The sequence below is a fragment of the Chelonoidis abingdonii genome, chromosome 15, assembly GCF_003597395.2.
Source record: "Chelonoidis abingdonii isolate Lonesome George chromosome 15, CheloAbing_2.0, whole genome shotgun sequence".
NCBI classification, from domain to species: domain Eukaryota; kingdom Metazoa; phylum Chordata; order Testudines; family Testudinidae; genus Chelonoidis; species Chelonoidis abingdonii.
Window position 1 is genome coordinate 24,256,500 of NC_133783.1, and position 23,139 is coordinate 24,279,638.

A 23,139-nucleotide genomic window follows, 5' to 3' on the forward strand; every position below is an offset into this window, starting at 1 on the left:
CCAGAAACATTGTTTCGACTTTGGACGTTGGAACCTGCCATATTTTTCAGGCAATCTGAAGGTCTGTATTTCATAAATATGTACAGGTGGGGAACTTTAACAAGTGTGTGTGTGCCACCAGTGTTAATAGCACTGCTCTGCTTCAACAGCAACCCAAATCACAATAGTTATTTTCAGTTCAAGAGACACCTGCTGGTTTCTAGCATGTTCTTTTTTCATCACCACTTTAAATTTTATTTTACTAGTGTAAGACAATGTTGTTTTTATAAGAAAAATAAGCTCCAATAAGATTGCCAAGTGTGGAACCCCATCTAGAGAGATCACAATAAGGGTAACAAAGTAACACAGGAAATAAATGGAACAAGCATAAAGGTCCCAAGGCACCCACATTAAGAGTTGATTTATAAGAACTAAGTTTAATATTATTAATTATTATTATTATATACCACAGAGAGACAGACGAGGAATCCTCAAGTAAAAATAGGGAAATGTCTGCAAGCCAGGGACAGTGGGAACTGTGGTGAACTGAGTATTATCATGGTATTATCAATTTAGGGTTGATTAGCACAGGAAGGAGAGAAAATCTTCCAGCAGTGACAACAACATAAGCCCTTGTGTAATCTCTGCAGAAAGAAGGCACACAATATCGGCTATGAAACACCCTCCCTTCCCCTCGATATTTCCTCCAAGGACCATGGAAAATGTTATGGCTGATCTCTGGGGAACACAGTAAACATGCTTATTATTTAACTTTGGTCATTTTTCACAGGGTTGCATCAGGTTGTTTTCTCCCTGGAGCCAGACCTTTCCGAGAGACACCACACAGCATCTTGCGTGCCAGCATGACCACATTTGGAAGCAATGGCAGGAGCAGGCTGAAGCAATTTGTAGCCCAAATACGGAGACTGAGGCAGCTGGAAGAGCAGTATTCATAAGTAAACTTACATGCACAGCAAGACTGATATTAACCAGCTACTGTGAGAGTCAGAGTCACAACTGGCGTAAACCACCAGTCAATGGAGCTGTGCTGATTTACACCAGCTGGTGGTCTGGCCCTATGTATTTAGAAATTTGCACAAGGACTAACAAACTTGTGGGCTGGTGACCTACTCAAAGCATAGTTCAGGTAACAGATCACTTCATGATTCCAAAGGATTATACCAGCCCTGGATCAAGTGCAGCAGATAAAACCACCTGAAAATCTCTGATGAATATATTGTCTAACATTAGTGCTGGGCTAACGAAAATGGATTTATGTCTGTTGTCCATTGGGACTGCCAGGCTCTAAGCTAGTTTGCTTTCCCCTGTCATGGAGCAGAACATGCTCACAGTTAATCAGTGTTTTTCCCTGCAGTCTTAGGATGAGAAAGAGCTGGAGAGTGACAAGACATTCAGAGTTCAAAAAAGAAACACTTTCATAGCTTAGTGGTTATTCATTATTTGCTCTATGGTGAAACAATCTTATGAATCCACAGGTACTAAAACGGGGCTGGAGACAGAAAAATGTGACAGTGGAAGGTTGCTTACTCATGACCCCAAACTCTCAGGCAGCGTTACCTTCAGTGCATCTGGTGTGTCCGCCAGGCAGTACACTTTGAGGCTGTATTCTAATGAGGTGCAGACGGTAGGTACAAAGATAGCCAGCTGAAGTCTCTTGATGGCTGACCTGGAGTAGGACTCTCCCACAAAAACATAGGTGCCAAGCTGGTCTAGTAAAACATGGCAAGACTTAGGCTCAAGCTGGCAGTAGCAGGGAGTGTTCAGGGTCTCCTCATCCAGGGTCACAACTTCCTAAAGGCAGGGATTAAAAACAAAGGTTCCTGGTCAGCCCTTTTGCTCCAAAGTAATTTGTTTGGCATAGGCACTGAAAACTTTCCACTCATCATTCACCATGGCACTTTCTGTAGTGCTGCAGCAAGCTAGCACGAGAACAGCTGTGAGGTTTCCACACAAACAACACTCCATCCCTGCAGTAAACCTGACAACCAACCCCTTCCCACTCCCACCTCCCACCCCAATCTGAACTCCTATTCTTTCCCTGACAGTGAAGATTCCTCAAAAAGCTATGACTGGAATTGCTGTGACCGGCTCTGCAGCCTGCATTCCCACACATCCTCCAGCGTCTCCTGCTGACTGAGGCGGAGCTCTGTGATGACGTTTTGTTTCCATTGTATTATTAAAGTGCACATTACCTCCCAGTTTCCTTGGTGGGATTGTGTTTTCAGCTGGAAAATCCAGTCTGAGGAGTTGATGTCCGCACAATGGGGGATGGTGAGAATGACTGGACGACACAAGAGCAACCCAGTGGGTCCACAGGTCACCATGGGACTCAATACTGTCTGTGTGCCTTCTGAAGGTAAGCTAGAGGGGATGAATAAACACATGCAGAAAATATTTAGCCTATGCCAGCCAAATCATGCACCTGAAGAAAGAAGGCCAGCCTGCACAGTGCTGACATGTGCTGCTCAAAATTGAGGAGAGGGGCAACCTGGCATCCTCTAAACTTAACGGGCCTGATTCCCACACTGTGGGACCAGCAGAGTTACAACCACATGTCATGGAGTGGAGAATCAGCTCTACTGTGGTTAAAGACACTGGGGTTCCTGTGTAGATGACAATGAGCAATTACTGGCAATCGAACTACTGTGTTTGCTACCAGGAGTTCTGCTGGCCCTATGGAAATACTGTAGAAGAGCAAGCCAGGGAGCTGTTTGGCAGAGGACACATACTGAACAGTGGACAGACAAGTGGCCAAAAGATTCCAAGTTTGTAGTGTAGCCATTGCTTCTGGAATCTTCACTGCCTTCATGAGAGGCCCAGGTTCTGCACAGAAATCCCCTGACAGTGGGTCACAAAACAAATACAAGTGGCAAAAGAACTCATTCTGCACCGTATTAGCAAACTGCACAGCAAGACACACTGCTTTCCCTCCTCTTCCCTATGTTGCCAGCAATAGTCTCTGCATCTTTGGGAGCAGAAGTAAAAAACTCTTATCCGTTATTTACTAAGCCCCAGAGAAAATGCTCCATGATCTCCAAAGCTCAGAGGAAGACACAGTAGCTGACTCAAAGTGCTCACAATCACACATACACAGCAATCCAATTCAGACACAGAATGCACCAGGTGAAATTCACTACAACGAAGCAACGCTTTTTTATTGTTAACGATGGGAAAAATAAATTCTTCTTTGGTTTGGCAGCTAGAATTGAGAAGCTTAGTGGAAGGATGGATTTGAATGAAGCAAAGGTAGATGCTCACCCCAGAAAGGAAGGAAAGGTGTTCCAGGTGTAAAAGGCACAGTTGAAGAAGCTGTGAAGAGGAGGATAGGAAAAGAGACAGTAGGCATGACGCCTGGTCCAAGTAAGAAACCAGGGAAAGAGTAGCAGGAAATGAGAGCTGAGATGCAGGAGGGAATTCAGATATGCTATCTCCTTCAGGTGGTAGTTACGGTGATGGCAGACTGCAGCACGCTATACAGTACACTCTACTTACAGTGTGTTTTCTGCCTTGTTGATGATCAGGTACATTTCGTAGAACTTCCCCTGTGGGATTGCTCCATGAGGCACCAGCAGACTCACTCCTAGGGGAAAGGAAAAAAGGAAATAATGAATGAAACCCCACTGAGAACAGCCAGTTTCCTCATGGGTTAATTTCAAATGGTGGGAACACTGTGCAAACTGAACTGGGGGCCTCCCTTATGTGCAGACAGTGGTGTGAGAGCTTGAAGCCTCCTGCTGTTCTAACCCAAAGCTTCCCAGAATCTGGGACTGCTACTGCCGCTGGAAGTCAGATACCATCGTGTTGAACTGTCTGTATCAGAAGTGGGTACCTTCAGAGGCAGCTGGGTAAGGCATGTGAGCTGTCCGTTGGCAAGTACAGTGAAATGATCATGTGTTGGGTTTATTTCAGCTACTGGCACAGATGTTTTCACCTATGATTGGAAAGCAGCCACCCTTGAATTCGTGGCCGGGCCTAAGAGACTTTCTAGCCTGCCAAGATGGAAATCACGCCAGATTCCGTGCAGTCAGGGAGCACTCAGAGACAGGATAACCCTTAGCACAAGAAGTGTGGTGCTTGTTTTCCACCAATGCTCTCCAACAGGTTACAACTGGAGTAGCAAAAATACAAAATGATGTCACCTCACGATGGTGACTGATTCCCATCCACTCTATCTTAGGGAGATACACAGGCTGGCAGCATAATGGGAATGTCCTAATAGAAAGGAATATTTGGATGCATCTTTCATTCCTAATCAGCACCACACTGTCTTCAAACCCAAAGGCCAACATCACCAGGCCTCACTACTCAACCATAAGTTAGCTGACGTCAGAGAGCAACTGGGACAGCAGCAACCACAGCTGCACCTCCCACTCTGGCTCTTACCTGTATCCGGGATAGTGAGCCTTCCTCCCAAGCAGCCAAATGTGCCAGTGGCACTGTTCCCAGGCTCCCGGGGCAGGGTGAGGAGATGCTGAGAGCCCATGGCCTTGTTCCTTATGTTCATAAAGTGATTGTCCCTGGCAATGTCCCCTGGGTAGGTGCCTGTGGGCACTGCCCCAAGCAGGTCTGCCCCATCATTCAGCCTGGGGGAGGAGGATGCTGTGGAGGAGTTGTACACTTTGATCTTTAGGTTTGGGAGTGGGTCAAGCAGGGGGGAGTTGGTCATTGGGATCTTGTCAGAGGAGTCCTGCAGGGCATACATCGGACCACGATATACACCGGCATTGGCTGTTAGGTCAGGCTGCATGGAAGGGTGCAACAACTGGGGATTGTCTGCAAGACGAACAAAGATGAAAAAGGCAAAAACTTCAGTAACTTGTGAATTTAAACATAAATCAAAAGAGACCTACATGGAAACCTAGCCTTAGTGAAACAATGGGCTCAGGATGTGTAAGACATGTCTCTGGGAGAAGCAGGTTATAAAGCAAGAGACTGGAGCATGGACATTGAACACATCTGTCTCCCTTTTATCAATTACTTGAAAGGAAACTGCCTGGACTGAGAATCAGGATCAAAACTCCCTTAAGAATGAAGGAGAGGCTGCGTCATAGTGTATGTACAAAAAGTTGAACAAGAATCTGAAAGTAGTTTGACTCTCCTGCAACTCTCACAAAGGAGTTGGTACTTCATTCTGTGCTGAATAGCTGAAATGCTTTGTGTTCTTTATACTTCCTACCAGTTCTCTTTCCTTATTAGTTTCCTTATTAGTGCCTAGGGGCCCCAGTCAAGATCAAGGCCTTACTGTGCTAGGTACTGTATAAACATGAGGTCATTATCTTGCATGATTTGTTTCCTTATTTTTAGGCTCAAAAAATAAAATGACCCTGTGAGCAGAGCTGGGTGAAGATTGGTAATTCCATTTTGCAGAGGATTTCAATACTTTGACATTTGTTTTCCCCCCCACCTCCAATTCAGAATTAAACCCCCAAATGTCAAAGTCCTCCATGAAAAGGCAAGTGCTGGGGTCCAGACACAGAGACAGAACTGGTGGGGCTGCCCCAGAACCATGGACCCAGGAAGCCCTGGCATCACCGACTCTGGGGCAGTCCATCTTGCCGGCTACCCTGGGGCTGCTGAGCTGGCAAGAAATCAGGCAAGTTTCAAAGACTACCTGGTTTCCGGAGGAACGTCATAGAAATGAAGTGTTCCATGGAGATGGTTCTGATTTTGACAAATCAGCACATTCCAATGAAAAACTGTTTCGTCAGAATTTTTCCAACCAGCTCTACCTGTGAACTCGCCTGTTACCTCAGTTTTCAGCCTATGGGAACATGGAGACTTGACCCACCCTCTGTCTCCATTGAGAATTAATAGGCAGGAATCAAATGGAATCTGATCTGTCAGGTCAGTGTGCAGGGCAGACAGAAATCCCTCTCCTATCGGTACTGTCGTATTTAAGGCTGAAGAAGTGAATGGAAGAAGAAAATGCTTCAAACAGCTTAGAGCCAACGGACCTACTGCCTATTTAAAATAGAAATTCTGATTTGATTTTTTATTTTAAACAAGTTTTGGAGGCAATTTAATGTCAATGAAAGGTGCTATATCAGGGGTGGGCAAACTACGGCCACAGAGCCACAACCGACCCTTCAGATGTATTAATCTGGCCCTTTTGCTCCCACTAGGGAGCAGGGTCCGGGGCTTGCCCCACTCCAGAGTTCTAGTTGGGGGATTGCCCCACTCCGTGCATGCCGTAGCTCTGCACAGCTCCTGGAAGTAGCGGCATGTCCCCACTCCAGTTCCTACATGTAGGGGCAGCCAGGGGGCTCCATACACTGTTGCTCCAGCCAGGTCACCGGGGCGGGGGCTGCACCATGCGGCTCTCGGAAGCTGCGGCATGGCCCTGCTCTGGGGCACAGGGTCAGGGGCCACACCATGTGGCTCCCAGAGGCAGCCGCATGGCCCTGCTCTGAGGGTAGAGGACTGCTCCACACGTAGGAGCCGGAGAAGGGACATGCCGCTGCTTCCAGGAGTCGCTTGAGGTAAGCGCCGCTCAGAGCCTGCATCCCTGAGCCTCTCCCCATGCCCCAACCACCTGCCCTGATCCCCCTCCAGCTCTCCAAACCCCTTGGTCCCAGACCAGAGCATCCTCCTGCACGCCAAACTTTCATCTCCAGTCCTACCTCAGAGCCCTTATCCCACCCAGAGCTATCACCCCCTGCACCCCAACACCCTGCCCGAGCCCAGAAGCCCCTTCCACACCTGAACTCCTCATTTCTGGCTGCACCCCAGAGTCCGCACCCCTAGCCAGAGCCCTCACCCCATCCCGCACTCCAATCCCTCATTTATTGAGCATTCATGGCCCAACATACAATTTCCATCCTCAGATGTGGCCCTTGGGCCAAAAAGTTTGACCACCCGTGCTAGACTGATAAGCACGAAGCCTGAAGTCCTCTGTTTGCCCACAGAGCTGGTGCAGTGCAGTAAGTGGAAATGCAAGCTTTCCTGCAGTGTCCTGTGGGGTAATTTGGTCTCTGGAAGTCACTGCAGAGAAAGTGCCAATTCATTTCAGTTGCAGTGGTGGCTTTCGTGAAGCAGGCAGTTGAACCTCTTATTTTCTGAAGAACACACACAAAACAAACTTCTGTACGCAAAGGGTTCTGGTATCGTGAATTCTTTAGTAGAGAAGTGCTGACTGTGGTTCTCACACACAGGAAGGCAATGGAAAGATGAGGAGAACTTCAACTCACCTCTCCCAGCTGGATAAAAAATGAACTCCTCTCAATGTGGCCTATTCTTCCCCTGAGTCTGAGCCCCTTTATTTTGGTTTCACCTTCCTCCCTCAGCCTCCTTCCTCTGGGGCATCAAAGATACTGCTGGACATGATATAAAGGAACAGACCAGATGATTTCTTCTTACCGTGCCTGGAGGTCTTGAAGTTGACTGGGTGAAAGCCTCCAGTCAGAGCAGCTGAGGAGTCTGTGATGTCAGTGTCGAAATCCCGGCAGCTGCGCCGGTACACAACCACTCCGATGGCCATCAGGATGACGACGAAAACAAAGATGGCCACAACGAGGCCGGCGTACAGGGCCACATCCCCCGTGGTTTCCAACACTAGGAGAGAGAAACGAGAAAATGGAAACTAAGGAAACAGGCGCTTTGCATGAATCTGCCATCAGAACTATGCCACCCACAGCTGGATCCCTGCATGATCAACCCACTGTCTTTGCACAAAAGACGCCACTACTTCTAGGATTAACCCAAGCTTTCGGCAAATGTTGGGCGGGGGAGGCTGGGCTAGCACAACAAGGTAACAAATGGGTTCAAAGTGCAGTCCAAAAGTGAGAGCAACGTTGGATATACATATCTGTATCCCCAAAATCAAGAGTCACAGAGTGTGTGTGTGTGTGTGGTGTATATATATGACACAGAGACACACCCACACCCAGTGTGACTTTTGATCTTTAGGCTCCCCAGCCCCCCAGTCCAGGGAGAAGGAAGAAATCTGCCTTGAAAGAAGATACGCATGTACATGGAAGAGATGGCAATGAGCTAATAGGATAGTGCATGGAGAGATGCCATAAAGCGATCACTGGGCATTCTTCTGTCTGCTCCCATCTCAAACCAGTAGATGTGTCAGCTCAGAGAAGGAAAGGACCAACTGCTCCAGAATGGCTGCTCTGGTGATTTGGTGAGCTGCTGCTGCAGGGACACCTAACCCAATATGTGTCACGTTAGCCTGGGAATGTCCAATGTTAGGACTGAGGAAGCTTGAACCAGGTCCATGAATCTCTGCCTCTGTCACTGACTGCTGTTAAAAACCCTGACTCCTGTCCTTTCATTCTTCAATAGCAAACTAACACCTATTTTATCGAGGGTATTTTCTCCATTGATTTCACATGAGCTCTGATTACACCACTCTGCCAAGGGAAGGAATTCTAACTCCTCAAGGATCCTGCAGCATCAATGTCTTGCCTCCTGCATATTTCAGTGTCAAAGACAGAATCTGCACCCACCATTGACTGGTGTCAAGTGTGTGGAGTCAGGCCATATTAGAGAATCAGATGCTGTTGTTTCTGAGACATACACGTGTCTTATTTGAATATTGCCTCCAGGAAAATTACTCCAGACACATCAAACAGCTTGGCCTGAACACTCATGCTCTCTATTTTACCCTCTTTTCTTTTCTTTTCTTTACTTTTCTTTTCTTCTCCTGATTTCCAGGTGCTTTCAGATTATGTTTAGTTTAGCTTCATGGTTTCTAACCTGTACAGGGCCAGGGCCAGGTATATGGATCAGAACCAAGGCCTGTTTGTTATGATTATTTTTATTTCTGGGGTGTGTGTGTGTGTGTCCGTCCGTCCTCAGGGGAATTCCTTTTGCAGCGGTAGGAGTATCACAGAAACATTCCAATTTGATGGTAGGGGAATAGCTGGAAACTTACACTCACAAAGAACCTGAAAGGCCCAAAGTGTTTCCCAACTGAAAAATCTTCATGGAATACAAATATTTCAGAGCTATTATGTACTCCAAAACTCTTCTAAACTGTGGAAGAATCCAATTTTTAAAGTGTTCTTCTTTACATGTGTTAAATTCACTGTCTTCAAGAAATGTTGATCCATGTTTCATGTTCTGCACCTTTCGAAGGCAGTGTTGTCAAAGCTCATGATTTCATCATTGGTCTCATTATAATTATTGTTTTCCTTAAAACCCCAGCTCCTGGAGTCAAGTGGATATGTGATGATTTCATCCTTCATTCTTAAAGAAAAAATAAGTTTCTAGCTCTTGTGGCTGCGGAAAAAGCTTCAAAATGTGACCCAGTGCACCCCAAAGGCTCAGAAAGCAGAAAGCAAATAAAAAGAACACCAAATCTATTATTTTTACATGATCTCATGATTTTAAAGCCAGTATCATGATTTTTAGTGAGCCTGACTCATGATTTTTGAACATTTTGTGATTGGCAATATACTGAGAAGGAGCATACACTATCAAACCTTATAATGCTGACATGACTGGGCATGTAATGGCACAAGAGAGAAGAAAATAAAACAGCCACATTAGTTTCTGTTCTACTGAAATCCTGGGAGAGAAAAACTATTGGTCATATGGAAAAAGACAAAACTGGCAAAGAAAGAAGTTTGCAATGCTGTTGTTGTCGTGTTGGCCCCAAGGATACGAGACAGACAAAGTAGGTGAGGGAATATCTTTTACTGGACCAACTTATGTTGGTGGAGGGTAAAGCTTTTGAGCTACACAGAGCTCTTCCTCAGGAAAGAAGTGTTATTTCTTAAGTTGCTCTGGGTGCATTAACAACAATAGGGCTAGGAAACGAACAAACTGCTGGCACTGGTTTTAGTTCAGGGCAGGGGAATCAAAGCACTTGTTCTGAAGCAAACCAAACCAAACCAAAAATTTCAACTTTTTTTTATATGTATACAAACAAATTCTGTTCTCATTCATTTTGAAATAACTTCATGGACTTCGGTTACTTTGGATATATTCTGTTGTAACTGAGAATAAAGTTTAGCCCATGTAAATAGAGAAACTGATGCATAGAATATAAGTTAAATTTAGGTCTCGCAAGCATGATGGAGTAACTGTCCCTTTAACATCTGCTAACCCTTTGTGGTGTATTTCAGCTCTCTCCTCCCTTGCTCACTGGAGCAACTCCATAGAGAAGCCCTTGGAGATGGAGCTTTCGAGTTCAAGGCTGACACCAGAGGTGCCAATGACTAAACAAAAGAAAAAACAAAGTAATGTATTACAATGAAATAAAGTGGCCATGAAATGAGGACTTACAGTGACTTTTGGGTTCGCTTAGAACTCTTTTATCTGTTAGGAAAAACAAAGTTAAAAACAAAAGGTGAAAATGATGATGGTGATGATGCTAATGGAAGGAAACAAACACAGTCATCAGCCCCAGCACACCAAGGGGAAGGGGCCCATGAGACATAAAAACCAGCGAATGGTTTCGAGAGAACAAGGAGCCTTAGGCTCTTTGGAGCTCTGTGAAGCCATGCAGAAGCCTTGCCTGTGTGGTAGTTTTAGGGAAGCAGGCTTGTGACCACTCTCCCATCCTGCAAGCCTGGCTGGCTTTGCTGCCCATCCAAAGGAGCCAAAGCTGCACAAGCAGAGTGGCAAATTTTGATCTACATTTCCAATAAGCTGCAGGAAACTGAGAGCACAATGACCCCTTCCCATTAAATTGTTTACTTCAAAGGGACAAGTGGGGAGACAGCTTCCCAAGCCGCTCCATCTTCTGGTCACCTGAGGTTTCTGGGGAGCAGAATCTGCTTCTCTTCTGCCCAGCTTCCTGGTCTGACAATGAAATTCATTCACCTCCCAAGGGGGTCAACAAAGCCCCAGGCACTTCAGGCTCCAATGACAAAGTGGTGCCCAGTTCTCAGGGCCAGCCTCTGCCTCTTTTAGATGTGGTGGAGAGTGAGAGGAGTTTCCCTAGGCTCAGTCGAGCCCTGAGAAAGCCCCTCTGAATTTCAGTGCTATTTTAATGAGTCCAGTGCAGCAGGGAGAACCATTGTTCCGTTAAAACCAGTGGTTCCCACCCATTGGTTGTTCTTTTAGCTGGCACTCCCTTGTGATGGACTGAGAAATGTGTGCCCCCGTTCTCTGCCCATCTCCCCACTTACTAAAGCAGTTATGCCACCTCTCCTTCTCTCTCCATTCCTCCTCTTCTCTCCTATCTCTGTTCTCTCTCTCTCTCACCCCACTTTCTTCCTCTGTTTGCTTTCTACTCTAATTCTTCTGCTTGTTCCCTTAGGTTGTTTTTTATTCCCAGTGTACCCCTTTCTCTCACTCATCAGATGGCTACACGTTCCTGGCAGCACAGAGGAGCCTCCATGTGAACATGTAGGGCTTCGTTGAATACTGTGTGTGCAGAAAAGAGAAGTTTGGTTGCCAGTCTGAGCCTGTACACATAAGCTTGTCTCATGGAATCTGCATTAGGGACCACCAAAGGAGCATATAGGAGGGGGGAGCAACTTGCAGGACATTTGGAATGGGAAGGATTTGGGTTCTTGAAACCTCTCTTCCCCATACACCCTCCCGCTTCGCTTCTGTCCTTCCCTCCTCTCCCACATTGGGCTTGTACCCACCACCCAGTGCCTCATCAGTGGTTGAAACATAAAAACATTGTCCTGTTACATGTTAGGCTTTGTCAGAATTATCTTGTGTCTGGTTTGCTGATTATCAAAGCTATTAGCCTTCTGTAATAATAGCTTTCTCCCTCCTGGCCCATCCTCCCATTTAACTCCAGCTTGGATTGAAGCCTTGAGATACAAGATGGGCTGGCACAACAGTTTCAACGGCTGTGGGCAGCAATGGCCACTATCACGCTGGCCCTGTGTCAGGAGAAAGGGCTTTGTTCAGATCCAAGGTTGGCAAATAATTCGACAGATTTACATGGGAACCCACTAGATACTTTTCCTTCATGTCTGGACTGTCCCTTCATGTCTGGACTGTCCAAGTCTGATCCAGGATGGAAGCCCCTTTGTAAGGTCACTCCTTTGGTTTTGGTCTAAAGCACGAAGTCCTCAGCATGGGAACAATTATTTGTAGCTGTTGATATAAAACAACCCTCCCTACTCCTTTCCACACCCTGCAGGTTCGCTGCTGCAGGAAGCCCCTGTCTCAATACTCCACTATTTGCTTTTTCTTTGTGAGGCGCTTTCTGCCTGCTAAGTGTTAACAGCCAGCACCAGGTTGGCACCACATGTAGCTTAATTCTGCCTGTGAGCTGGACCCAACCTCTGCTGTCACAATGCCTTAATTTTTCCAACCATGAGCTTCTACCAGGCCCAGAAGGCACTGGCTTGCAAGATGTTTCTTTGAAACCAGTTCTGTGGTTCAACCCACCCCCTACCCCCTCCTTGCTCACTGCCAACATGGATCGACATGATGAGTTTATTTAAGATGACATGAAGGCAGCCATACAGCGAGGAAGGGGTTATGATGCATTCCTAACTTATTCTTTAAAGCAGATTACAGTGCAGGGGTCATTCAGGATTATTACTAAGCAAACGAGCTGCAAGGCACCAGGGCAGATATTGCTATAGAACAAGCAAGTGGCAGCACTGGCACTATTCCTGGCTGTTAAGCAGACTAAGAAGGACACTTTTATACTCTCTGAAGCAGGTTTTTCTTGTAGCACCGCCCTATGTTTGTAACTGGGATCATTCCATGGCTGCTAGTCAGGAATGACACTAAGGAATGAGGTGAGTCCAAGGAATTACAAATTATGGTTAAGGAATTCCACCTGGATTGCCCCATGAAATGTATCACACTCATTTCCACTCAGACCTAGAATAGGGTTGGTATTTCAGAATATTTACTAGATCTATTTAGATCCCAAATGGGGAAGGGGAAACATCCAAGCCCTTCTCCACCCCATCTGAATTCTAGAGGAGAAGGTTTAAAGCAGAGATGTTTTAAAGACTTTGTGTTTTTGGCTTTACGCCAGGCTCTGGGACATAGACTTTATAATAACAATTGATTTAAAGAAAAAAACAAAACAATAATTAAAATCTTTTCTTGCGGGGGATTTAGGCCATAAATAAAATGAGTTTGCTGGGTATCATCAGGACACAAACATTGCACAGAGCCTGATCCAGTACTGAGCACATGCAACCTTAATGCAGTCCGAAGAGAGTTGCGGATGCTCAGTACTTTGCACTTTGTGGGACTGGATCAGCACTAGGAGTGGGTAACAATTTCTGCTGGAGCAAGAGGCACATTCAGGATGGGAACACCCTGGAGGTCTGCCACGACTTGTCACATCAGTGAAGTACAGTGATCAGAGGCGAAATAAGCCTTTCGTCACTGCCGAATGGTCCTCTTTTCTGTGGCACTAAATGGAACTTTCTTCCTGTGGTGAGTCAAGCTGCATATTCAACCCGTCCCAGGCCTGCGGTTGAAAGGCAACACTCAGTCTGCTCAGGAGAGGCCAGTGTTTAAACACTTGTACCTCAAGAGGTGGCGTGTGGGCATGCAGAGTGGAAAAATGCACAGAGGAGTCACTAGGGAAATTTAGGACTATAACTACCCCTGAAGAGGCATATTTAAAAGAAGTGGTTGGCCCTCTGTTCCCCTCCCTTCATCCCTCCTACCACAGTTTCCTTTCCTTTGGCAACATACATGGAGCACACATGCTTTTTTAAAGGTTAATGGACTTGGTAGTGATGGAAATTGATCATACATGGGCCAGGAACCTGCTGTGCACATTCACTCTCTTTGGTGCAGCCAGTGACCTGCCATGGCAAGGTCACCTGGGCCAGGGATGACAAACATTTTGCTTTCTTTTAGCAGCTCATTCCTAGGTCCTTCCGTAGCAGGAGCACACTGCCAAGTGTTCTGAATGATAATGCGTACCATGAGCTTTAGGGTGTCAACTAGATTTGAAGCCAGGAGCCACAGATAGGAGGCTGGTGCTTCCCCCAGTAACCCATGCAGTCAACTTCCATCAACCTTTTGGAACAGTAATCAATTGCCCACTCTAAAAATGTCTAACCTTCAGGTTTGCAAGTAGATTAGCACAGCTCCGACTGAGTTTAGAGGGGGCTGTGCCAGAATTCTACGCTAGCATCGCCGACAGGTGGGGAGTCCAGTAATGGTGCTTAAGAATATATCCCACATCCACCTAAATGGGCATGAATAACCTTTATTTTCTATAGTTAAAGGGCTTTGTGCATCTTGCTGTCACTGCCTCTCCAAGTCAGCTGTGTGCTGTACATCACTGCAACCAGAATCGGCTTGGATATCCAGTCTGGAATTTCCCTGTGGTTCTCCGATGTAAAAAGCTTATGACGTTGACAATACTGTCAGACAGGCTGACAGCAACCCTGGTCTATAATGTCACTTTCAGTAAGAGGAGCTCTAAAGTGGGTTTGGGTTTCTGGGGCCACCTGGAATGAGCTGTGGGGGCAATCCCTGGGAAGAGATGATCTTGAGCTGGAGTTCTGTGTCCACCTGGAATGGGAGACCAGGTATAGTGCCTGATGCCTAGACCAGTGGTTCTCAAACTTTTCTGTTGGGGACCCCTTTCAATAGCAAGCCTCTGAGTGCAACCCCCCCCCCCCCCTTACAAATTAAAACCACTTTTTTGTATATTTAACACCATTATAAATGCTGGAGGCAAAGTGGAGCTTGAGGTGCAGGTTGACAGCTCGAGACTCCCCCCCACGTAATAACCTTGCGACCTGCTGAGGGGGTCCTGATCCCTAGTTTGAGAACTCCTGGCCTAGACAAAGGCAGAACAAACCCTTCAGCTTGCAATGCCTTCCCTTTTAATAAAACCCTTTTAGCATTTTTTTTTCCTGGTTATCCCTTCCTCCCTCTCCCTCCCTCCTATGCTGTTCCCATACTGGCTCACTCACTTTGCATGCACAGTCCATCGGTGCAGTTTTTGGAGTCCAGCAACACTCCACTGCAGTCCTTGCCTCCGTTTTTTGGGGATGGAGCAGTGCATTCCCGGCTCCTCCAGTGGGTGCACTCCGTGCTGCAGGCTGACCACTTGCTCCACTCTGTCCAGGCTCCATCTACTGCGTTCCAGGAAAAATACAGCCACAAAGAGAGAGAGAGAAAACAATTCATTGAAGGCTTAGAGGAAGGAGCAGAGAGATTAGAATCAGTATTGTATATACAGCAGTCACTTGGCTTCTCTAATCCTAATAGATAACAATCAAAAGAAACCTTAGGATGAGGCAGCTGCTGCACAACCTCTGAACTGGGAGGCTAAGCCATTACAGAAATGCAGATCTGAATTGGCTTTAGCAGTCCAAACAGCTGAGAACTGGAAGGTCATCTCACTGGTGGCTTGTTCTCTAGATGATAGGGCAGGCAACGGGCTTTGGCAGATCATTTGGGAGAAGGGTGATCTAGAAAAAGAGATAGCTCCACCAGCCGAGGTACTTGAGGGAGTCCTTATGGAGGTCATTGTATGTCAAGCCCCGTCCTGCAGTGGCCTGGGGAATGTAAGGTGCAAGGCTGCTCTCACGTTTAGGACCTTCAGTTTTCACAGCCCACAATGAGAGTTTTCAACAGGGAAAAGTCACTTCATACTAGTTGGAAGGAGGCTGCTCTGAGACACACGCCCCCTGACCTCCTGCAGATCCCCCTCCACAACACACGGCATCTCCACAAGTCCCTGGACAGCGCTAGAAAAAGTGCTGAACTGGACAATCCAAAGAGAGGAGCACATGCCTGTGATTACAGTTGGCCTCAGGCTCTTGCATGAATTGCCCTTACCTGGGCACATTGTGGTACAGGCGATTTTCTGGAAGGGTTGACCCTCACAAAAGGAACCACCATTGAGAGGTGCTGGGTTGGTGCAGGTCCGGGTGCGCTTTTGCCAGCCACGGCCACAGCGGTTGTTGCATTGAGACCATTCTGACCAGGTGGACCAGCCACCATTCACTGTGTACAGAGAAGGAAACAGGAATAAACATGCTGCTCAAAAACTCAGAGCCCAGGAGTAACATCATACTCATGTCCCAGCACCAGTCTAGCCACTTTTGTCCTCTCCAACCCTGGCAGTCACTACAGCCAACAAGGAAAGCTGCTGGTGGAGTGAACACTACAGTTCCATGGACCCACCTGGAGGGGTCACTAAACAAGGTGAGGGCTGTACCTACTCTTTTCCAGCTCCCTAGACTGATCCACACCAGCCAATCACCAGGCTCCTTTAATCTGACACCCCGCCCCCCCATTCACAACACTCCAACAAATAAAGATGCGCCTTCTAAGTGAGCACCTTCCAACTCCAGCTGCTTGAAAAACCCTGAACATTTTTTAAATGTTCCTGGTTTCTCACCTCACTGGAGCTGCACTGATTTACCCCAGCTCTGCCGGCCTAGGAGTTTTAACTTCACAAATATTTTTGACTTGGAGAGCTTTTCAGTGGGACAGAGCAGAAAACGGCCACTATTTTGCTCCAGAAATTGAATGGAGACAGATTGTTTAGACTTTTATCCTTTCATTTGGGTTCACTGTGGTTCGCACCCTCTGAGTTTTGCTTTGGGTTTCTCATATGTGAAACTCAAAGCAAAACTCAGCCAAATTCAGCATTTCATCTTTTCCTTGCAAAACTTGTCTAGGTTTGCTCAAATGATGCGGCCCAGCTTCACTTGAAGCACAATGTATATATTTCAGTGAACTAGTCAGATTTGTCTCAAAACTAGAAACCAGGCAAGGCCTTTTTTTTTTTCCTAGTTTCAGGTTTGCTTTCAAAAGCCTAAGAATAAACTTTAGTACTGGTATAAGCTGATGGAGTCTCCTTCAGCTCAAGATGTCTGTGTTTCTGACACTGAATGGCATGAGTTCTACGCCTCACATCAGGCATGTGCATTAGCTGATAACTCTGGTACTTCTACAGATAAAGCCACAGACAATCATATTAGGCTCCCCTGGGCTTGTGGACACAAACTATGGCTAATCCCTGCTTTCCTAAGAAGGGTCAGTACCATAGACGATGACAGTGGCTGTGGTGCTCCGGCGCTTAGCCACAATGTTCTTGGCCACGCAGGTATAGTTGGCAGTGTCTGAAAGCCTGGCCTGCTTGATTATGAGGTTATGATCTATGGTTATCAGGAAGTTGGTGTCTCGGGTGGTGTCAATAACATCCTCGTTCCTCAGCCACTCCACCTAGAAAGGCAGAAAAAAAGAGGAGAAAGAAAGGAAGGAAAGGAAAGACAGAGAAGAATAAAAGAGATGACAGGGTTGGTAGAGTTATTAAAAGAAAACAGAGGAAGGAGAAAAAAAGAGAAAGCGAACCAGAGGCAATTAGACATCATCATGAGAAGGCAACATTACAGAGTTAAACATCCAGCGCCCATTGTCACTACCAGATATCACCTGGCTAAATCTCTGAGAACACCACTCAAAATCCATCATTGCAGACCCAGGAAAAGAAATGATAAATAGCTAGGTGAGTGAGTGAGAAGGTGGCCTCATTGCACAGGATGAGAGATGGGGAAGGTGTACTAAAGAGATGTGAAGCATGCTGGCTCTTTCCTGAGCTACTTTGCTCTCCTAGCACACAATGAATGCTGGTCACCGGGTGCAGGGATGAAGAGATAATTAACACGAGATGTGGCTAATGGGAGTGGGAGTAAGAGCTAGGTAAGAAACTCGAATGCCATATGGTCCCCACCACGATGCCGGCTCCCAAATGGTGTAAGCAAGGTATAAACCAAATCAGGGTCCAGTTGCTTTAATTATACAGGAAGAACCCTGCATTGGGGTGGTAAGGAAAACTACAGAGTAGAAGGCAATTTGATTGACACACAGAAGGAGAAGAGCACGAATAGGACTCAAAGAAGAGGGAGAAATGGGCTCTGAAGTTGAAGCTAGACAAATTCAGACCGGAAATAAGATCTACATTGTAAACAGTGAGGATAATTAACCACTGGACCCATTTACCAAGGGTCATGGTGGATTCTCCATCACTGATCATCTTTACATCATGATTGGATGTTTGCCTAAAAGATCTAATCTAGGAGTTATTTTGAGGAAGTTCTATGGCCTGTGCTATACAGGAGGTCAGATCAGATGATCACAATGGTCTCTTCTGCCCTTGGAATCTATGAATCAGAACTAGGAGTGAGCAAGGTATAGCCCTATGAGGCATGATGTCATCATGCAGCTCCTCAGTGAGTCCATTGCTGGGACTGTGCGTTCATGGTGGTCACACTCTGAGCATGAGTTGGCACATCTCCCTGTACTCAGATGTCCTGCCAATCAGTAGAGGGGAGGTGCTCTGTGAGATGCAGCAACCAGGTCCTGCTAACCACAGGTGCCTTTGCTTGCTTTGCCCTTGGCTTTGTCTGCTTTATCATTTGCAGCACCATGTCTAGGCAGCCGGCCCCCTCTAGTTGGCTCTTCCCTACACTGTTGGAGTTTGGGGTAATGTAGCCTCCTTTGGCGGGGACAACTGAGTGCAGACCACATATCCCACTCGAGTTGTAGTGTTGCTGATTTGTTTCTGCTGCAGGCTACTTGGGAGGGGTATGAGCAAATTGTGTGTGACGGAGTGTGTGCACGTGTGTGTGGCTTTCTCTGAGAAAATTAGTAGATGTAGGAGAGAGCTCAGAGAATGTTAGTTATTAACTGTTTGTATTACAGTAGCACCTAGAGGCTGCTACAAGAAATTGGAACTCCACTGTGCCAGGCACTGTACAAACACATAGTGAGACTCTAGTCCCTGCCCCGAAGATCTTACAATTTAAGTTGAAAAAACAGCACTGGAGGGAAACGGTAGGCACAGAGAGATACAGTGATATGCCCATGGCCATACATCAGGTCACTAGCACAGTGCTGAAGCCAGGAACCAGGAATAGAACCCAAGTCCCCCAAGTCCCAGGCCAGTGCTCTCCCCACTGAAGAACATTGCCTCTCTAATGTGTGTTTGTATTTCTGTGTCAGTCAGTGTGCAGGGGCTTGTTAAAGTACATGCGAGTGGGAAAGAGAAAGAAAAAAAATTAAGATTTAAAATAACCTTTCCTGGGGCTTTTAGGTGTCGCTTATTTACACATTATCAAAAAAGTTGCAACTGTCAACAAATTCCATACAAGAATGAGGCTTGCGTTGCCTGGAGATATGCTGACAGCATGAGGCATGTGAGTTTTGTTTATCAATCAAAACCAAAAACGGGGGGTTTGTTTACCAATCAAGAACTGTTCTCACCTCCCCTACAAGCTGAGCTGGCACGAGCCTAGTTTGTCCATCTAATTGCTTTTTCTATGAGAAATGACAGGTCAGAAACTTCTCTCACACAGAGCACACTCACAGTGATGCTAATGGTACTGCACTGAACTACTGGAGCACGGAGGAAAGGCGACTGGCCTTGAGGGAAGGCCCTGCCTTGGTAGGAGAGTTCATGAACTTTTCTTCCAAGGCCTCATGAGCTCATTTTTACCCAAAGCGTTTAAACAAATCATTCTGCGCTTTCTTTTCTTCCTGATCACTCCCACAAGGGGTTAATGGCAGATGAGCATGTACAGGAGGGAGGCACGGGCTGAACAGGTGTTGAGGTTAAGTGTGTTATTAGATGTCAGAATAACAGATCCACTGCCCAAAATAAACAGTTTTGCTGAATAATGGAAGCTGATGGCCTACATGAGGCCATCCATCATGGCCCCAATCCATCTGCAAAGATGTGCCCAATCTATTTCATATGCTCTCTCCCTTGTTCCTCGCTGGAACTTAACTGGCACACTGCTGAGGTGTTAGCAAGGCATTGCAAGGGACAATGGAGAAGATGCAAGTGCTGTGGGCTGACCGGAGTTTGGAGGAGGCTGTGTCCCCAAAGGTGGCTTGGAAATAGCTTGTGCTGTTTTATTAATGGATCACGATGGTGAATGTAGCAGGCTGGCTAGCAATTATTCACCTTCATGATCAGGCCTCACTGAAGCCACAGCTGTGTCCAGCTGAGGGAGGCAGGGAGGGCAGGTGGGAGGGGTTGGTTACCAGTAAATTCCCATAGCCTCTGATTAAAGATAAACAAAAACCACAGCAGTAAAGGGGGCAGGGCAGTAAAGTCTATAACAGAAAGCTGCGTCTGCTAAAACTGGCAAAATACAAGCTATGCCAGGAGCCTTGTAAAAGCTATTCCAGCATCCGCCTCCAGCAGGTGGAAAAATATTTCCAGAAGTTACAGGTGCTCTCAGAAACAAACCAGCAGCTCCCACAAACCTAAGAGGGTGGAGTCTCTCCAGACTAACACCCACTAGGACAGCCATAAACAGAGACTGCAGGTGGGAGAGGAAATGTGCTTAGCATTCCTTCCTTCCCACTGGACTGCAGGAGTGTTTTCATGAGTCAGCCTGTATGGAGGGGAAGGGGGGCTGGGGAGGGGCTGGCAGCTGGGCAGTGAAATGGTGTCGCTCCTGCTGGGGCAGGGAAGTCGGCTTTATTGGGCCAGTCTAGCCCATTACATCCCTGGGGGGCTACAGCCAACCGAGGGCAGGCAGTGTTTCCTAGGGTTTTCTGCCAAGGGAGGGCAGCTCTAGTCATCTGTGGATCCCTCTGCTGATCTGACCATACCTCATCTCCTGCCAGTGCTGCCCATTTTGGGGATGCTGCTGCTCGACTGAAGACCCCCAGTGGACTGGAGATGGTGCAGCCTCCCCTGTCGTAATCTCTCGCTAGGAAGAGGATTTTCCACTGCTGAGGGTTATCTGCCAGGGTCAGTGTCAATGGAAAATCTGGTCTATTTGGGCAAAGATGCTGGGGGGAAATAATCGTTCTAAAATGTATGAGCACTCAGATGAGTAGAGTTTTTCCCGTGAGAGTAAAATATGTCCCCAGCATGCTGGCATCTTCCACCTGGTGTAGCCCCTCAGGCCAGCTCTGCTGTTGGGAGGTGAGAGAGAGAGAGCACGGCTTACCTCTGCTGTTGGCACCCCCTCCGGGGGGCGGCACTGCAGTAACACCTCATGTTCCAGTGGAACCTCTTTCCCTAGAGGCTCCTGGTCAAAGTTCTTCCTCAGGTCTGGGAAAGAAAAATGAGCCCCAAGTGTTATCAGCCAGTGACAGGAATGGAGCAACCCACAAAACCTTGGGGGTACTGTATATGGATAGAGGAGCCTGCAGCGAGATAAAGTCTATCTGGAGTTTATTTTAACATAGCCTGCTGACCAGCCCACTCAGAATTTCCAGGGATTTCCTGTCTACTATCTCTACCCTTCTTTCCTGGTAACATTACTTCCTGCACCACCCACCCAGCTGGGCCCTTTGCACCCCAGTTTATCCTTGCCAATGTAAGAACTGTTGTTTCCCAGGTGCTTGCTTGTCTTCTGGATGGAATCATATTCCAGCAGAAAAAGGCGAAGTCTGCCAAAGGATGTCTCAGAACAAGAGCTGACAGCCACTTGCCCATGCATAAAACATGATTTTGAGTGCTCTCCCATTCCTGAAATGGGATTCACTCTCCTTCCCTTAGATGAACTGTTCAGAGCAGGCAGAAGGGGGGATGTGCTGGTCCGCTATTGCCAGAGTGGCATGTTCCTGCCGAGAAACTTCACATTCTTTCATCAAAATCAATCCAAAATGAAGTCTTGTGTTTCTGAAAGGGGACCACTGAAGTACGGGCTTGCTGCTTTGCTGCCAGGGCCGGCTCCAGGGTTTTTGCCGCCCCAAGTGGCAGGAAAAAAAAAAAAAGCCGTGATTGCGATCGGCTGCAGCTCCACCATGCCGTTTTCTTCTTCGGCAGGAATTTGGTGGCAGGTCCTTCGCTTCGAGAGGAACTGACAGACCCACCGCCGAATTGTCGCTGCAGAGCCCGACATGCTGCCCCTTCCCCTTGGCCATCCCAAGCACCTGCTTGCTGAGCTGGTGCCTGGAGCCGACCCTGTTTGCTGCACTAGTGAAAGAGGGACTGAGCATCTGGCAGTGCATGTTGGAGCAGCTGAATTCACAGGGGTGATGTACCATTCTGAGCTGGAACTCATGCTGTCTATTAGGTAGCACTATGCATTTCAAGGAAATCCATGGGCCAGATTCTCAAAAGAGCTCACTCCATAAAAGCTCCGTCTGAGCACCTAAATGAGACAACATTTTCAGAAAGGCTCTGCTTCCAGTTAGGTCCCTAAATGAAGTTGTCAGATTTTCAAAAATGGCCCCCATCTCCCAGTAACTCCCAAGATCTGAGCACTTTTGAAAATCTGGCACTGTGTCTTTGTCAGCCGTAAATTGCATTTATTTTATTCTAAGTGAATTATACATAAATATTGTATGTGTTTACATTTGGAATTACAGAATATGCAATGACATAGTAGGTCAGATAGAATCTAATATGAAAGCGGTCATAGATTACATGCTGTGTACTATAAGTAGCATGCTAGCCATGGGCCAAATTCTACCATCATTACAGTAAGCAGCACCTTACTTCAGGAATTATCCCACTGAAGCCATTGGCACCAGTTGCATAGTAAGGAATCACTCACTGTGAATATAAAGGACAGCAGAACTGGGCCTTATGTACATAGAACACATATGTCCTTACTCATGATCACATGGGATGTTAAAAGAAAGAGGAGAAGCAGTCCAATACACCACCACATGAAGGCATGCTGCACATTCACGGGCTACACTCAGCAGAGAAAAAAGGAGCAACGGATACTAGTCTTACCCTTCCTCACTAGATGGCGCTGCAATCCACAGGAATTGCTTCCAACAAACATTGCTCCAATTCGAGCTAAGTGTGATTGGTCACCAACTTTTTTTGTGATCCCCATTCCCATTCTTTTATGGGGTGTGTGACAAGCAGGGCCGGTGCAACCATTTAGGCAAACTAGGTGGCCGCCTAGGGCGCCCAGTGATTGGGGGCACCTAAAAGTCCCCTCAGGCGAGGAGGTGGAGTGGAGGTGAGCTGGGGGAGGGGGGCCCGTGGGGAGGGGTGCCCGCAGTAATGGGGAAGGGGGGGGCGCACAGAGGAACAGCTCCCCGCCCCAGTTTACCTCCGCTCTGCCTCCTCCGCTGAGCACACAGCCCAGCTCTAAGTCTCCTCCAATCAGCGCCGCAAGGCCTGGGCAGGGAGGAGAATTAGAGCAGCACCAACGTGCCAGTGGAGGAGGCGGAGCCGAGGTGAGCTGGATGGGGGAAAACCCAGGCATGGTTAGCTTCCGTGGGGGGAGTCTCCCCAGGCAGGGTTAGCTGCAACGGGGGGATGGGGGAGAGTCTCCTCGGGTGGGG

General features: G+C 47.2%; 1 protein-coding gene across 3 annotated transcripts in view; it reads right to left on the reverse strand.

Annotated features, from left to right (window-relative positions):
* UNC5B (unc-5 netrin receptor B) overlaps nucleotides 1–23,139 on the reverse strand; it is a 148,881-nt gene that overhangs the window by 6,800 nt on the left and 118,942 nt on the right. The window contains exons 4-13 of one of the 3 annotated variants that reach the window (XM_032783603.1): nucleotides 20,835–20,938; nucleotides 16,911–17,091; nucleotides 15,697–15,864; nucleotides 14,826–14,987; nucleotides 10,237–10,269; nucleotides 7,357–7,551; nucleotides 4,384–4,773; nucleotides 3,493–3,580; nucleotides 2,193–2,361; nucleotides 1,558–1,791 (exon numbers count right to left, since the gene is read on the reverse strand). In XM_032783603.1, the coding sequence (XP_032639494.1) occupies nucleotides 1,558–1,791; nucleotides 2,193–2,361; nucleotides 3,493–3,580; nucleotides 4,384–4,773; nucleotides 7,357–7,551; nucleotides 10,237–10,269; nucleotides 14,826–14,987; nucleotides 15,697–15,864; nucleotides 16,911–17,091; nucleotides 20,835–20,938 (1,724 nt within the window). Of the gene's footprint in view, nucleotides 1–1,557; nucleotides 1,792–2,192; nucleotides 2,362–3,492; nucleotides 3,581–4,383; nucleotides 4,774–7,356; nucleotides 7,552–10,236; nucleotides 10,270–14,825; nucleotides 14,991–15,696; nucleotides 15,865–16,910; nucleotides 17,092–20,834; nucleotides 20,939–23,139 lie in introns of all 3 variants that reach the window. The other 2 variants (XM_032783602.1, XM_032783605.1) reach the window with 2 other exon arrangements.